At 40.8% G+C, this 16,290-nt stretch overlaps 1 protein-coding gene across 1 annotated transcript in view; it reads left to right on the forward strand.

Moving 5' to 3' along the window:
- The window catches only part of ARMC2 (armadillo repeat containing 2), a 109,890-nt gene that overhangs the window by 45,265 nt on the left and 48,335 nt on the right, over window positions 1-16,290 (forward strand). The window contains exons 7-10 of the mRNA XM_059401162.1: window positions 1,048-1,146; window positions 4,430-4,605; window positions 10,095-10,197; window positions 11,914-12,137. Coding sequence (XP_059257145.1) covers window positions 1,048-1,146; window positions 4,430-4,605; window positions 10,095-10,197; window positions 11,914-12,137 — 602 coding nt within the window. The remainder of the gene's footprint in view (window positions 1-1,047; window positions 1,147-4,429; window positions 4,606-10,094; window positions 10,198-11,913; window positions 12,138-16,290) is intronic.

Genomic DNA, 16,290 nt, shown 5'->3' on the forward strand with positions numbered 1-16,290 from the left:
CTTAATGCCCCTGAACCCCACTTTCTTCATCTGGAAAATGGAGACAATTTGAGGACCTCCTCATTATGCTATAAAACTTAAGTAGAGGCACGTGGCCTCTTACAGCGCCCAGCCAGTGGCAACCATTCCTCTTCTAGGACCTACGACGTTCCAGGGCAGCATCTAATCTCATTGATTCAGTGGTATCGTGCCGCCGGATGAACGTCAGACAGCGGTGGCCTGTTGTTTTTTAATCAGGAAAATGAAATTCACATTTATTGTTACAAGAAGCCAGACGCTGGGAACTGAGCTTTACCTATATCATGTCTTTTAATTCTCGGAGCCCCACAGGCAAAGATTTTCATCTCTGTTTCACTGATGAGGCTCAGAAAGGGTAAGAAGCCAGACCCCCGGGCAACCAAGGCATCTATACCAAGGTTGCGATTCGGACTGAGATTCACAAATTCACTTGGCGCTGATGACAATGGCCTTGAAGTCATGTGTCCATTTCATTTCCTATAGGAAAGAAAGCCTCTCTGCAGGCCTTCCTTTGAGAAAAGTTTTCATTGAATGTTTTCAGAATCCTTATTCTTTACATATCTATAGTTTCCTATTAATTCCACGTTACAGAGTAGTAAGCTTAAATAAAAAATAACTCCAACTCTTTGCCTTATGGGGGCACCTGGCTGGCTCAGTCAGTGGAGCATGCGACCCTTGATCTTGGGGTCGTGGGTTCATGGCCCGCATTGGGTGTAGAGCCTACTTAAAAAAACAAAAACAATCATTTGCCTTATGACAAAAATTCCAACACTTACAAAGCTTAAGACATCATGCAGTGTCCTAACGAGAGTTTCAAGTTCTGATTTCTTTACATGACCTTACCTGATTTTGATGGGGGGTGATTTGATGAAAAGACAGTGGTTCTAATTGGAATTAGCTGGGCTTGGGGGGCAAGGTATAATTTAATTCCAGAGCTGATTAATTTTGGTGATGAATAACAAAGACTTGAGGTACTCCTGGTGTACCTCCTTGTTCATTGCTTTCTCCTGGTCCGGATTTCTTTTGCAGCCTCAAAAGCTGATGTGCAAGAAAAGGAGACAGAAATAGAAGTAGATGAAGTCTTTTGGAATACCAGGATCGTACCAATTTTGCACCAATTAGAAAAGGGTAACACAAAAAGTTTTTGTTTTAAATTGAGAATATCTGTGCTTATTTCTATATTCCCCATTGCCCTGATATTTTTAGTACACTTTGACTACCATTTCTGCAAACGTGTTCAGAAACAAACGAAGTTATCTCTATATTCACACGCTAATGTACATAAGAAATACAGGTAAACAAGATGTTTAGTGAGTAAAAATTACACTTAAAATTCAGGAGGAGAGCCTGCTTCTAAAACTCCCCATGGAATACATATTAACTATCACCTTCTGTCCGCCCAGAAAATGTTGGTTTGAGCTCTCTGGCGTGGCAGTTAATACATGAAAGTGAAAGATTAAAACAGATTTCAGGCCCCTGAAACTTTGACTAAGTCTCATGGACTGGCATGCTTGGGCGGTGTGCCCATGGTTTTCTAGATCTACATGCATGTGTCCTACTCTCCTAAGGTTACCACAGCTCAAGACCCCAGTGGATGACTTTTCTCCTTCTGGAGTTCCTGATTTCCACCCTCAGCTTCACTTGGGGCCCTTTATTTTAGGAGACGTGTGCAAAAACTAGTGAGGAGAGCAGTCAGTCTGAACAAAGGTTCAAAAGAAGAACATGCTAGCGGAGGAAGGCCTGCAACACGGAGGCCTGGGCCAGAGGAAGTCTTCAGTCTGAAGGACTTTAAGAGAGCTCTGAGGACACCAGCAGAGAAAAGGGAACCAGAGTTTGGGATCTGGAATGTGGATGAATCTCCCTTCTCAGAGGATTGGGGGCCCTGAAGCATGGCTTCTCTCCCATCAACTTATGAACAGTGAATGGTGGCAGGACTGGGTTTACTTGAGCCTTTGAGGCTCTTTCTTTCTTGTTTTCCTTTTTATTTTGACATAATTTCAGACTTAGAGGAAAGTGTCAAGGGTAGTACAAAGAAACCCTGTATGCCCTTCCCTCAGATTCCCCAAATATTAATCTTTTACCACATTTGCTTCATTACTTCCTCTCTCTCTTCCTCTTGCTCTCATTTTCTCTGTAGCCCCCACCACACACACACGCGCGCGCGCACACACACACACACACACACACACACTCCATACATTAACATCGTTTTTTTTTTTTCCTTTTAAAGAAAACCATTTAAGAACAAATTGCCAAGTGATGTCCCATACCCCTAGTACTCTAACATATATTTCAAGACACAAGGACATTCTGTCACATATCTGGATACTACCATACCTTACTACACAAATCTTATTGAGTTTTGCCAGTTATCCTTATAATTCCTTTTATATAAAAAGAAAACCCTGGATCACAAGTTCAAATTATTTGTCCTCTTTTCATGATCTTGACACAGTTGAGGAATACAGGCCAGTTCTTTTATATACTGCCCCCACAAAGGAGTTTGGCCTGGTGTTTTCTCACACTTAGACCGGGATGAGGCATTCGGGGCAGGTACGCGGCAGGCGTGGTGCTGTGTCCTTCTCAGTGCGTCCTAGCGGTAGGCTCGTGATGCTCATCTGGTCTCTTACTGGGGGTGGGAATTTCCATCACTTGGGGAAGGTGGTGTCCAGGTTTTTCCACTCTAAAGTTACTATTTTCCTCTTTGTAATTAATAAGTATCTTATAGGGAGCCACGACTTTGTGGCTACATTGCTTTCTATGACTTCTCCAACTTTTACCTACTAGCTTTAGCCCCCTGAGAATCTTGAAAGCTCTTAAGTTCAAGTTGTCTTTCAAGGCTCTATAGCCTTTACAACAAGCCGACTGACATAAAGAGTTAATTTGATCAACAGTTTAAAATCTGACCCATGAAACTTCCTTTTTTAGTTTCTTTTAAACTAAGGCAGCTATTCCTCATTGAATCCACCAGGCTGAAGAGTTTGCAGAGGGAAGTGTTAGAAAAATGCCTTGAGATCTCCCCATGGCCAGAGAGTGGCCCACGGCCTGAACTTGGGGTTTGTGAAGAAACTGCCAGGAACAGAAGAATAAAACAACAAAACAAAAGTGTTCTTACAATAGAACTCAGGTTTTTCCTTTTATTTAAAGTGAGTCTAAGTCATTTCCCAAAAATTCATTTATTTAAGTGCATAACCGAAAGCCATTGAAGGTTACCAAGCTATTGAGGTTTAACATTTTTTCTTAGATGTTATTGTTGAAAAGAGCTAAAAATGGCCTGAGTCATTTCCTTCTTCAGGCGCACACTTCCTCTATGTGGGCTTTTAAGAGCACATTATGGTATTTATTTAAGATTGGTTTCCTAATTTTAAGTTTTGTGATGGGATCTATCAGATAATATTTTTCAACTGAATATCTCAGACTTGGATTCTTAGATTTCCCCTCAGGTTCCGCTTTGTGTGCTTGTTTTCTTCTTCATATGCCTACTGGGATGGATACCCCATTCAAAGATGGCTGTCCTCAGAATTCTCACCGTAAAATAAAATGTTCTAGGATTCTCCCATTTCCCAACTACAGTCTTCTTATCCTTCTCTCTTGTAATAACCACCTGCAAGTAATAGTGGCTGAGGTGACACTGGTGAGATTTCTGTCCCCTTGGAGCCCTCTTTTCCTAGATAATGAGCGTTGTTCTCACAGAAAAATATGGATCATTGTTTTTGTCACCAGATACATTAGAAAACAAGTATTTATTAAACTATGTTATAGGTTGTCAGTACAGTATTCTCACTGAACCATGTTCTGGTGATACAAAGATACAAAGACAAGATTCCTCCTCACTTAGCGTGACATCTGGGCGAGGGCACTGGACATGGAACACGGCATCCATAGATACGTAAGGAAAAACACAGTACGAAGTAATGTTCATGGAATGTGGAAAGGTACATCTTTTCTGGAGGAGCCAGAATGTAAACAAAGCCTTGATGGACCCAAGTCAGTAGGAATGAAGGAGAGGAGAACATTCTGGGCCAATGGAACTATGCCCCAGAGGGCTGGAGGTGGAGACACTGTGGTGTGCTTCCCCGAGACTGAAGGGAACACCATGAGGTAGAGGGTGTTTGGGGAGTAAAGCAAGTCACCTGGGATCGGTACAGTTCTATTCTTTAACACACTTTTGAAAGACTGTGTGTTCTAGATAAGCCGACTGATGAGTAAATAAGTCAACATGTAGGAGGTAGATGGAAAAAAAAACAAACAAACAGGTAGATGGAAACTGCAAGAGAAGGGAAAAAACATAGTTCAGGAATTTGAAGATGTTTGGGGAAAGAATTAGGGGGTTTTACTTACACTGTGTTTGACACACTTGAAGACTTGACCTTAATTAGTAAGTGCCGCTTTACTCTCTTTGCTCTGACAGAAGAAAACATTGAAACGATTTGTGCTGCTTGCACACAACTTCATCACGCTTTAGAGGAAGGAAACATGCTTGGAAATAAATTTAAGAGAAGAAGTGTTCTCCTGAAGACCCTGTATAAACTAGTTGATATTGGTTCAGACTTGCTCAGCCTTAAACTTGCAAAAATTATTCTAGCAGTAAGTTTTTCTTTCCTCTGGTCTAGTAGACTATAGCACATAAAAGTTCTATCTAATGCTTTATTTGTAAGTCTTACAGAGATCAGAAATGTATTGTGTTCATTTAGAATCTTGAAAAAAATCAGGGTAATAAATTGCCATCTCCGAATTTGACTAGGAACACTGTCTGAGGCTGAGATCGTGGAAAATGTTCAAATAAGCTCTTATATTTGGACTGTGGGTAGGTTTAAAAAAAAAAAAAAAAAGGTGACAATAGGCAAACACATTCAAAACAGTTTCTCAAGTAACTTGACTGGAGATCGGTATCAGGGAACCCAAGCTTGTGGTTTCTGCCCTACAGTTTCTGCCGGGTCCTTGATTCTGCTCCATGATTTAATAAATAACCGAGGATACCCTGGACCGTGGGCACACTGGCCAGGTGCCTTATGAACCAGTGTGAAACAGAGAAGCAGCTGCTTGTGGTCATGGGAAGGCGGTAACAGAAGGCTCCCGGGACGTGTTAGAAGAAAAAGCCAGACACCAAATAAAAGTTTGGATAAGCTCTGTCTCGGACAAAATGATACCATTGTTTGAGGGGAACACTTTGTTGTCACAGCCATAAGCGGTTGGAAACAAAAGATAAGACAGAGTTATTAGAGAACCTTCTAAAAGAGCCGCTAAAACAAATGAATGAAGCTTTGTTTACTTGGTTTCATAAAAGTAAAAGCTATTATGTTAACACCCATAATTCATATAATTTAAAATCCAAAAGTACACAGGGAAGGTAAGTGTTGGCATACTTACTAAGAACTCAGTAAGAATGCCCAGTGTTCCTTATTTTGATGTCTTTCATGAAAGCAAAATATCCTGACTACATACTCCATGTAATTTGGGGGGAGAAGCTACACCTTTACTGAGCTGTCATCACAAACTGTTCACCCTCTTCTAAAACACTGTGATATGATATATGACTCAGAAAGCAATACTTCTTTGAAATGGTGATTTGAGATGTATTTTGATCCCCTCACTGGGGGTAACTGATCGGTTAGCTTTAATGAAACAAAAAAGAGCAGAAGCCACAGAGATTGCTGAAGTTAAAAGCTGTAGGTAGACTTAGGTTAACTAACTGGAATTTAAATAATACTTAAAAAAGAATTAAAAAGCTGACGGGTAAAGGTGAAAAGGTATCTGCATGCTTGCCCCATTTCCTCTCTGGCCCTGGATTTGGGGTGCCCCCTAGGCCCAGGAGAGCCCCTGTGAGAGGCTGGAAGTTTCTACCAGCATAGCTACCCTGGGGAGACCGAAGCTCTTAGCTGCTGAGCAATCCATTATTTTTGGTTTTTCATCTGGATCCCAGACATTTTGCTCCCTACCAAGCCAAAAAATAGATAAATGAGACAGAGAAGGAAAATGTCATGAATTCATCAGTGCTTTCCCGAGAGAATATAATTTTGGCTATTAAAGGTGCCATTCAAATTAATTAGATATATGATACTATTTAACTATTTTAGGGTAAAAGGCTAGGTCATCTCCCAAGCAGTGATCCCATCCTGAACTCAGTTTGATTAGATAAAGCTCTCTGTGTGGCGTTGACTGCCTTGCAGAATCAGGGGTGATTTTGAGCAGGCTACACTCCAGAGTGCAGACATGGGCAGGCTGTCCGTTCTGATTAGCTACAGAATCAGGTCAGGAAGGATCTTCAAGGCCATCCAGCCCAACTTCCCACCTGCTACCTGAATCTCTCCTTAATGTTCCAAACAAGACATTGTTTTGCATAGGCCTTGGTGATGGAATTCTATATAAGTTTTAGAAAGACCATATCATAAAAAGTTAAAAGAAAAGCTAACTAACAAAATATATATTTTTATATATTTTTTATATTATATATTATAGTATATAATATATAGTTATATGGAACTAAGGTGTTTTTAATATCTTCTCTAGTTTCTGCTAATACTACCAGTTTAGTATTAAAGTTCAGACATTTAAAATTATTTATAGTTAAGGGGCACCTGGGTGGCCCAGTAAGTTGACCCTCACGATCATGGTCACGATCCCAGAATCCTGGGATCGAATCCCACATCAGGCTCTCTGCTCAGTGGGGTGTCTGCTTCTCTCTCTCCCTCTGTAGCTCCCCCTGCTTGTGCTCTCTCTCTCTCTGTGTCAAATAAATAGATTAAATCTTTAAAAAAAATTTTATAGTTAAAAACATTCAGGGAGTATAATATCAGTTCTTCTGCTTTCTTGCATTTTTTTGGTTAAGTTAGTTGGAGGTTTTGCCAGACAGTCATATAATTTTAAACTTTGTGTCAAAGGATCTTACAAAAATGTATCAGTCTGTATTAAGAATTTTTTTAAGTATAAACATATATGCAATGAATGCAACTATATATTCAGGAGGGGGGAAAAATCTGGTACTCTAGGTAGGGGGTAAAAAGAAAACAGAAAAGAAACCCCACCAGTCTGTCAAGAGTGATTATATATAGTAGTAGTAGTGTAAGTGTTCTTAAACTTCTCTTTAATTTTCCAAATTTTCTTGGAATAGAAAAGACTGCTATTTTTTTTTTTAAGATTTTATTTATTTGCCAGAGATAGAGAGAGAGAGTACACACAAGCAGGCAGAGAGGCAGGCAGAGGCAGTGAGAGAAGCAGGCTCCCCGCCGAGCAAGGAGCCCAATGTGGGACTTGATCCCAGGACCTTGGAATCATGACCTGAGCCGAAGGCAGCGGCTTAACCAACTGAGCCACCCAGGCGTCCCAAGACTGCTATTTTTTTTTTTTTAAAGATTTTATTTATTTATTTGACAGAGAGAGATCACGAGTAGGCAGAGAGGCAGGCAGAGAGAGAGAGAGGAGGAAGCAGGCTCCTGCTGAGCAGAGAGCCGGATGCGGGACTTGATCCCAGGACCCCGAGATCATGACCTGAGCCGAAGGCAGTGGCTTAACCCACTGAGCCACCCAGGCGCCCCAAGACTGCTATTTTTAATGTAAGAAGTAAACTACCCCAGTACAAGAACATACTCTGTGCCAGGGACTCTTGATGCTGGGAATACAAGTGAATAAAATTCCCTGTCTTCCCTCCTGGCGCTGTATGTAGCCGGAGAGGCTGTGAACATGCAGAGAAATGGCAAGGGTAGGGGTGGGGTGGGGAGGGATGAGGGGTGGGGAGCTGGGGCCAGCACGTTGCTGAGAGCAGAACGTGAAGCATAGGGCAGGGACTGGTCTGGGTGCGAGGAAGGGCTCTTCTATGTAAGGTTGTCCATGTTCCTTGCATGTGACTTAGTATCTTACTATATATTCATGTCTCAGAGTCATAATTTTATAGTTACCAAAAGAGAAGGTGTAGGAATGTGCTTTGGATGTAAACTGACCTTATAGCAGGCTTGGAAATCGTCGGGTTTTTGTTTGTTTGATCTTTAATGAAAACCCGGACGTGAGTTGTTGTCATTTTCCCTTCGTTACTTTTTACTAAAAATAGAAGACTTGGGCAGAGATTGAGGTTAGTTGTCGTCATTCATTTCTTCAGCACGTTTTATTAAGCACAGAACACGTGCTACATTTCACACACATACACACACACACACACACACACACGGAGGTTCACAGTATAGCAGAAGATGGTTAACTGATTAAATATATTCTCAAGTATTAAGAACAACATCTATTTCCACTGATAGAGAATTTATTTCCACTCTCTTTAGTCAGCTCATCTTCTGGGTTTTTATTTTATTTTATTTTTAAGATTTAATTTATTTGACAGAGAGAGACACAGCAAGAGAGGGAACACAAGCAGGGGGAGTGGGAGAGGGAGAAGGAGACTCCCCACTGAGCAGGGAAACGATGCTCTGCGGAGCTCCATCCCAGGACTCTGGAATCATGACCTGAGCTGAAGGCAGACGCTTAAGGAATGAGCCACCCAGGTGCCCCTATCTTCTGGGTTTTTAAATAATTTTTTTGAAACCCTTGAGCATTCCATTTTTTTTCCTAATTCCCATTTCCTTTTCCCTCCTGAGAACAGAAGGAGTGGCCATCCTGCCACATGTAACAGTTTCCGATGCTTCCCCAACAGTCTCAGACTTGCACAAGCCCTGATCTCCAGGGAGTTTGCTAAAATGCAGATTCTGATCCAGCAGAGCTATCTGGGGCCCGAGAGTCTGCATTTCTAATACTTACAGAGACTCCCCAGGTGCAAAACGGAAAGAACTACTTTTTTGAGGTTGCTCTGAGATAACCTGTCCAGGGCCCAAAGCAGGGAGGCAGATGGACACTGCTGTGTGGGAACAGCTTCCCCCCTCTGCCCCTTGGCACCAGGCTGACGGTGCTCACCCTCGAATCTCCTACAGCGAACAGCCCTGTGCCTGGTCCGTAGCAGGAGTGAAGTAATATTTGTGGATCAAACACACAATGAATCTTTTTTTGTTTTTTAAGATTTTATTTATTTATTTGACAGACAAAGATCACAAGTAGGCAGAGAGGCAGGCAGAGAGAGAGGAGGAAGTAGGGTCCCTGCTGAGCAGAGAGCCCGACGAGGGGCTCGATCCCAGGACCCTGGGACCATGACCCCAGCTGAAGGCAGAGGCTTTAACCCACTGAGCCCCCCAGACGCCCCCACAATGAAACTTTAAGAACAAATTCCATTCTTTTTTTTTTAAACTAACTAGAAAGTCATTAATAAACAATATTGAAGGTAATTTTTAAGATGCTTTTTAATGATAAAATAATATAAATAAATAAGATATATAATATATATAATATATAATATATATAATATATAAATAAGATAAATAAAATAAGATATACTTATTTGTTCGGATGACCTCATTCCTATAAACATATTTTACATTCTTGCGATGAGGGCTTATAATATTTCCATCTTACAATAAGTTATAAATGCCTTTTTAAATTTATTATTTATTTATTTATTTTAAAGATTTTATTTATTTATTTGACAGACAAAGATCACAAGTAGGCAGAGAAGTAGGCAGAGAAGCATGCAGAGAGAGGAGGAAGCAGGCTCCCCGCTTGAACGGAGATCCCGATGCAGGGCTCGATCCCAGGAAGCTGGGATCACGACCTGAGCCAAAGGCAGGGGCTTTAACCCACTGAGCCACTCAGGTGCTCCTAAATGTCTTTTTTTAAAACATGGTATTCATAGTTACACTTTCTGGGACTGCTTGATACAAATGGTATTGTTCCACAATTTATTAAATTATTCCCTAATGATGAACACTGAGGATATTTTTTAATTTTTACTACTTTAGATAAATAATACAGCGAATTGAGACTCTTTGATGTAGTTAATCCCCCTCTACTGTGTCTTTTTTTTAGAAGTATGCTTCCTTATTGTCCCTGTGTTTAATGTACTTGACTATTTTTGTCTGATTTAGAAGGTAATTTTAAATTTTTAACACTATTTGCCATTATCTCACAGCATTCCAGATATAGTCTGAAAAATGAGTATATATGAGTATATATGTATTATCTATAAAACGTGTTTTCTTTCTCTGCAGCTTAAAGTGAGTAGAAAGAATCTTCTTAATGTCTGCAAACTTATATTTAAAATCAGCAGGAGTGAGAAGAATGACTCTCTGTTTGAGAATGACGGCATTCTCGGTGAGTATCATTCAGCGCCTGGGGCCCTTGCGTATGAGTGAGAAGTTTGGGGAGTGAAGTTGTCATTAATGGTGGCTAGAATACTTAATTTTCTCCTAATATCCAGAAGTTATGTGATGCCTAGTTTTGCTCTGTCCTTCTCTGTGTTTTCCACATTCTGTTTAATGTGTATCTTTGGAGCCAAGGATTGTTGGCTGTTTGTTTTACTTTTTTATTTTTTTTTAATATTTTATTTATTTATTTGACAGGGATCACAAGTAGGCAGAGAGGCAGGCAGAGAGAGAGGGAAGCAGGCTCCCTGCTGAGCAGAGAGCCCGACTCGGGGCTCCATCCCAGGACCCTGGGATCATGACCTGAGCTGAAGGCAGAGGCTTTAATCCAACTGAGCCACCCAGGTGCCCCTGGCTGTTTGTTTTAAATGCCTGTAGTAACATTATGTGACTTTAGCAAGTGTTCCCTACTTAAAAATCCATTTCCTGGTCTCAGATCGATTATCAGACGAAATGCATATAATGGTATTTGACATAATTGAAATTTGGGGGCTTTTGATGGAGTAGGAATGACTCAAACTTGGAAGACAAACTGGAAGACGGCTGTTGTAGACGTTTGACATCAGAGTGTCTCAAATGTATTTCAGATCTATAGAGAAATTTGATTACATGCTGCCTTCCTAACTAATACTGTTTGAGTCTTGGTACACCCTTAAATAATAAAGATGCTCAAATAGTTACCTCAATAGAAATCTTTTATGAATTCGCATTGCTGATCTAAGGCAAGGCAGCAACAAGGAAAATGCCCTGAGTTCTTTTTTTTTTTCTTTTTTTTTTTTTGTGACCTAGGATGAATGATCTCTTTTTTTGACGCCAGCAGACAGGGACAAAGAAAGATTCTGACAAATGATCACACTGACATTAATAAAATTAAATGGGAAAGAGGCATGATCCACCTTATCAGAATTGCCTGGGTTACCCCTAAAATCTAGTAGTTGTAGCTATTCAGATGGATGTTTTTAAGTTGTCTCCGGAACCAGGTGGATGTTATCTTAGAAGTATCGTTTTCTGTGGTGATTGAGATTTCTTAAAAGACCCTGTCTTGATTAATTTCCCATTCACACAGCAACCAGTATGTCCTCAAAAGTTTGCTGGAATTTAACTCTTGGGTGGCTCAGTTGGTTAAGCATCTGCCTTTGGCTCAGGTCATGAGCCCAGGGTCCCGGGATCAAGTCCCACGTTGGGCTTCCCGCTCAGCAGGGAAACTGCTTCTGCCACTGCTTTCACCCTGCTCGTTCTCGCTCTTGTTTGGTCCCTCTCTCAAGTAAATAAATAAAATGTTTTAAAAAGAAAAAGGAAAAAAAAAGAAATTTCACTCCTAAATTGTTTCAACTATCAATTATTCTATAATAACTCAACTTTTTTATGACTAAAAATAAAGGTTGGTAGATATTAGTAAGAGGCAAGAAATGGCATTTTGATTAAAAGAAGGTGTTCTTATTTGTAAATTAATATTCCCAACCTTTTGCTGTCATTATGATTACAGAGATTTGTCTCTGCTGCAGATACGCTTCCCTCTTCATCCCACAAGAATAACACTTAACATGCATTTGAATGTAATATTGACCGACATTTTACAAATTGTGTTTGACGGTCACACACAAGTGCTTTAAAATAATCTCTCTCCTGTCGTTAACACATTTGTAATAATTCATCTTTTTGGCAGACTCATTATTGGAGGTCCTGAGAAGTGAGGAGCTACAGACTAACATGGAAGCTTTCCTATACTGTATGGGCGCTATCAAGTTCATTTCTGGAAATCCACGATTTCTCAATGAAATGATCAGCAAAGGTGCTGTGGAAATATTGATGAATTTGATCAAGCAGATAAACGATGACACCAAGAAATGTGGCACCTGCTTGCCTAACTCAGGCCACTTACTAGTCCAAGTAAGTATTTTAATTGAAAAGGTTGTATGTGTCAAATGGGTTTTCATGTTCCCGCATACCCATTACCTGCCAGGTGGCTGTAACAGGGAACAGGTGGGCTGTTACCTACAGCCAGGTGGGGGGTACCTGGCATTAGGGATCAAGAGAAGCAGCCACTGCCCCCCCACACCCCATGTGTGTGTCCCCTGGAAAGGCTATTTCATGGCTGTTCACCAAGCATCTCTCTGCACAGCTTCAACATCCATTTCTGCTACTCTGCAGGGGAAGCAGGCCTAGGAGAATAAAAGGAGAGCATCTCTCTGCAAAATGATTTCATGCTATCATCAGAATTTTAACAGGCAGAGTTTTAATCTTTAGAGTTTCAAAGACTGGGTATCATTCATGAGGATGGGCAGGCAATGTCATGAATCTTGTATCTGCCGTAAAACGTAGAAGTTAATGACGTTGAGTGGACGGCCGTTGGGGGCTGCATAGATGACCTTCAGGCCTGAGACTACAGTAATGAAGGTAGCAAAACTAGATACATTTAATATGACCAGGGGCAAGATGAACAAAATGTGTTCTGTGTTACTTTTATTACTTCTTTTGTGGCAGATTAAATTTCATAGTTAAACTGTTTTCACTGGAGCTGCCTCAGCTCTCATATTCATTTTTAGATGAGATTTTACTTTTTAATAGCATTTGTATGTCAGATAATATCATCTTTGATGTAATAATTCATGAGATTTGAAATGTGCTTGTCAATTAATGAGGATTGATTGAGCACTCAGAGTGCTTGGAGCCTTTGGGAGAGTGTGTTAAAAATTAGATTTAAGACCTGCCTTAAAGATGCTTAAAGTGTTTATGGTGATCATTAATTTTGGACTTTGTGGTCTGTCTCTGTTTTGAAAAAAAAGATTGGGAAACCCCTTTTAGTTGTGAATGATTCAGAATTCTACTAGATATGCCATCTTTTGTCTATGAAGACTTAGAAACCTCATTTTCATGCTACCAGTGATAGTGAGTTATTCAAAATTTTTCCTCAATGAATATTGTTACTTTGGTTATATAATTATTATATTTACTTACTAAAATGTAAAAAAGTACAAGGAAGAATGTAAAATCCCCTGAAATATTTTTACCCTGAGATAACACACCTCCAACATTTTTATAACCATTCTTCCATTGCATTTTCATGCAAATATATATTCACATATGCATAATTTTATATAATTCTTGATTTTTATCAAGGACTGTCTTATTTTTAATAGTTGCTTTGCTTATTTTCCATTATTCTCTTCCTTCCTCATTTCTTCTGTTCTAGCCAGTTAGCCCACATTGTTCGCGCTGATGTGCTCAGCACCTTTTAGTGCAATCATAGGTTTTCAAAAATGGGATATTCTATGCACTTCTGTGTTCTCTTGTAACAATACACAGTAAGAACCCCTTGCAGATTCATTTTACGTTTTTTAATGACTGCCTAATATTCTACGTTAAGATTATACCTCAGATTCTGAACTGTTCTCTCATTGGGGTGTTCATTCTTTTTCATTTTTATGCAGCAGCTTTTAATTAAAAAAACTGTTTCCAGGGCTGCCTGGGTGGCTCAGTTGGTTAAGCAGCTGTCTTCAGCTCAGGTCATGGTCGCAGGGTCCTGGAATTGAGTCCCGCATCAGGATTCTGGCTCAGCCTGCTTCTCCCTCTGCCTGCTGCACCCCCTGCTTGTGCTCTCTCTCTCTCTTTCTGAAAAATAAATAAAATCTTAAAAAAGCTCTTTCCAACCCATTTATATACATATATAAAAATATATATGCAAACATATATTTGCACATATGCATTTGCATATAAAATATATATTATATTTTATACATATATTTTATATATGTATAAAATATAATAAAATACATAATGTATAATAAATCACATATAATAAAATACATATAAAAATAAAATAAATATAACTTTATTTTTATATATGTATTTAATTTATTTTTATATTTACATTTATTTATATATTTATAATAAAACATACCATATGTAGAAGTAAGGTCATTTGGTATAAAGAAACATTGAGTATTATTGTGACCTAAAATACATCCGGTCCAGAGCTAGGACCTCTGGTATAGCCGTAAGTACAGTCCTATTCCCCGTGTTCCTCTCTTTCCTCCCATTTTCCCCCATTCAACATCTTTAAGTGCAAACTGACTCACTGGGTTAAATACCCCTCTCCTTTCCTGACATCCATGTACCCCTCTAGGGGGTGTGACAAGGGACACTGCAGTAACTTCTTCCTCCCTGCCCGCCACCACTCACCAGGCACTGTCCTGGTCTCTAGGCTTCCTCTGAAGCTGCCAAGGATCTGGCTTGGGCAGCCTGTACGTGCCTGAGGTTTCTCCCTGGGGCACAGTCCAGCAGGAGGAAGGGCCACTGCCTGAGAACGGGCTCCCACCATGGTCACCAAGCCCCATTTGCATCAGCTGTACAGTGTCACTTTGTGTGGGGTGTGTGTGTGTGTGTGTGTGTTTACAGACCTGGGGGAGATATCATTGGAGGGCCCCCTGACTTGGACATTCCCTCCTCTTTCATGAAATTGAAGAAAAGTTGTTTCGTGTCACATGATGGATGAGACGTAAGCCACGTGTGTTCACGAGAAGAAAATCTGCTCCTGTAAATGTGTGAGGCTGACTGGCTCATCACTAGCCCACTCGTGTGCACATGTGACCAAACAGGTCTGGCCACGTGCGGGATTGTTTGTTCACACCAGTTTGTGGAACTCAGTAACTCCAGTTCGTGAGACATTTTTTTAAAGCAACTTTGTTCAGTAGAAAAAAATCAGTTAATTATTGTGGCTATACCAATAAAACATCTATGAGCCGGAGAGCACGTGGCAGGGCCAAAAAGACAAAGACAGGCAACACTGGCCAGTTGTGAGAGCCTCTCTTTCATGACTTTCAACCTGGAGAACCTCAGTAACTTTAGCGTACTTTCTGGGGACCTCCTCTTACAAAACTGTACACTCCAGCATCTGGGGCAAATGCTAGAGTCACTGTGTTTCCCTGAAGCTGCCCTTTTGGACGTCTGGAAGCTGGAGCCTGAAAGTTGTATAGGGTTTGGGAAACCGGCACAAAGGGAAAGAGATAAGGTGTGTTTGGGGCATACTGAGGAGGTAGGTCAGTCCAGAACAGAGGGGTTCCGTGAGAATCCGTGAGATTCATAGGCCACAGCCCTGAGTCTCAAACACCGAGCCGTACAGTGTGGACTTGGAGAAGTCGCTGGAAGTGGGTGTGGCGGGAGGAGGAGGTGAGATCAGAGCGGCAGAAGGATGACTGTGCATGAGACAGGAAACTGATCACGACCAAAATGCTGAAAAGTGATGGGAAGAGAATGTATCAGGGGTGGGAACAGATTGGAAGGCTAAGATCTCACACACAGTAGCCTCAGTTAAGAAGTGTTGCTAAGTTATTAGATTTGAGGCAGATTATCATAGAGCTAAAGGAATGAGGTCCAGGAATGGGTGTGGAAGACAAGCTCCTCCACAGCACCTGAGCTAACGCGACCTACAGGAAAAAATACTGAAGTTTTGAGATTTCTTTCTTTATGTTGTTTCTATGTTAAAGGCTCTCTTTATCACACACACACACACACACACACACACACACACTTGTGACCTGTAGGGGGCCTTGAGTTTTACACACCACACACACACACACACAATTGTGTGTTCGTGTTTGTGTTTATCACTGTATGGCCGAAATCAAGAGACATTCATTTCACGGATGATGGGAGAGGGGCTCCTCTGTGCCAAGCGTATCCTGGGTAGTGAGAAAGATAGTGGAGGACAAGAGAGGTGCCAGTAGGGGCCTACTCTTTGGAGATTCTTGTGTCCAGATTATGGTATTCTGATGCCTTGTTCTTCTACAAAAGCATGGCATTTCCACAGGTGCATTGCTGCCTTAAGTTCTGCCAATCAGATGCGTAATAGCATTTTAAGAGGCTGAGTATTGCTGCTTGGGGGGTCTGAGGGCCACCACCTGCACACCAAGTGGAAGTATTAATACTTCCAGTCTGGAGATATGACTTTGTCTGTAAAATTGCAAGAGTGAAGAAAGTTAAACCGTGCACATTTACTGAATTCTGGAATACTAGAATTTCAGGAGAGCTCCCCAAAACTGGG

This window comes from Mustela nigripes, chromosome 5, assembly GCF_022355385.1.
Source record: "Mustela nigripes isolate SB6536 chromosome 5, MUSNIG.SB6536, whole genome shotgun sequence".
Taxonomy (NCBI): Eukaryota; Metazoa; Chordata; class Mammalia; order Carnivora; family Mustelidae; genus Mustela; species Mustela nigripes.